Raw genomic sequence first — 1,305 nt, forward strand, 5'->3', positions numbered from 1 at the left:
TCACACTGCGCCCCCTCCTCTACGGTTCCAGATCTCTTCAACCAAATCAGCCTGCAGTGTTGAATGTGATATTTCACTCTGCATATTGGTGAAGCGCTGAATCAAGTATTCATTACTGCGTGGTACACCCATCTGCAGATGAGGGGTTGCAATACCGTGACTTGTGCTAGCACCATCTTCCGGTGCCCAACGCTCTGCAGTAAAGCCTTCATCTTCTATTATCATATTGTGCAATATGATACACGCAGTCATGATGTCTGCGACATCATTTTCGTGCCATTGTCGAACCGGACACCGTAAAATGGCCCATTGCGATTGGAGAACTCCGAAAGCTCGCTCAACATCCTTCCTCGCACCCTCTTGTTTTTTTGCAAAATAGGTCTGCTTCGGCCCAACTGGTTGTCGGATCGTCTTGACAAACACGGGCCAGCGAGGGTATATTCCATCGGCCAAATAGTATGCCCTGTTGTACTGCGTGCCATTGGCCACGAAGCTGATTTGCGGACCCTCACCCTGGGACTCATCATTGAAGAGATGCGATGATTGTAGAACGTTGATGTCGTTGTTCGACCCAGTGACACCAAAATACGCATGCCAGATTCGCAAGCGGTAGTTAGCAACGGCTTCAAGGATCATCGTGGGATGTCGCCCTTTGAAACCAGAAGTGAACTGCCCCTTCCAAGCCACCGGGCAGTTCCTGCACTCCCAGTGCATGCAATTGATGCTGCCCATCATGCCCGGAAAATGATGCACAGTCCCGTGCATATTTATCAGTCTCTGGCATTCCTCGGCCGTCGGTTTCCGTAGGTACTCCCCTTTGAAGAGTTCTTTGATACCCTTGCAAAACTGCCTCAGCGTCTTGAGGGCAGTCGTTTCGCCCATCTGTAGATATTTGTCGAACATGTCAGCAGGCCCGGCATAGGCAAGCTGCCTAATTGCGGCCGTGCACTTCTGATATGTCGACAATCCGGGTCGACCGGTGGCATCACTCCGCAAGGTGAAGCACCTGTATCGCTGAGACAAACAATCCGCAATGTGGATGAAGAGTCGTTGCGACATTCTGAATCGCCGACGAAAAATCTCCGGCGTATAACGGGGGTTATCGCCGAAGTAGTCTTCCATCAACCGCTGGTCGGCTTTGACATGGTCACGGTTGATATACCGACGACGGTATCTCGGCCGAGGGATGGCCGCCGCCGCCGCCAAAGCCGCCTCCTCCTCGTCGGCTTCATCTTGCACCGCTGCAACGAGTTCTTCGAACTCCTCATCGACCAAGCGCTGAAAATTTTCATCATCGGAATCCAT

General features: G+C 51.9%; 1 protein-coding gene across 1 annotated transcript; it reads right to left on the reverse strand.

The window, feature by feature from the left end:
- On the reverse strand, positions 1-1,305 carry LOC148931530 (uncharacterized). The gene is made up of 2 exons (XM_089064817.1): positions 754-1,305; positions 1-513 (listed from the first exon to the last, which is right to left on the reverse strand). Exons 1-2 carry the CDS (start codon positions 1,303-1,305, stop codon positions 1-3), a joined length of 1,065 nt encoding a protein of 354 aa, XP_088920943.1.

This window comes from Salvia hispanica, chromosome 2, assembly GCF_029641045.1.
Source record: "Salvia hispanica isolate PSC_SH4W2 chromosome 2, Shi_PSC_v1, whole genome shotgun sequence".
Classification (NCBI taxonomy): Eukaryota; Viridiplantae; Streptophyta; class Magnoliopsida; order Lamiales; family Lamiaceae; genus Salvia; species Salvia hispanica.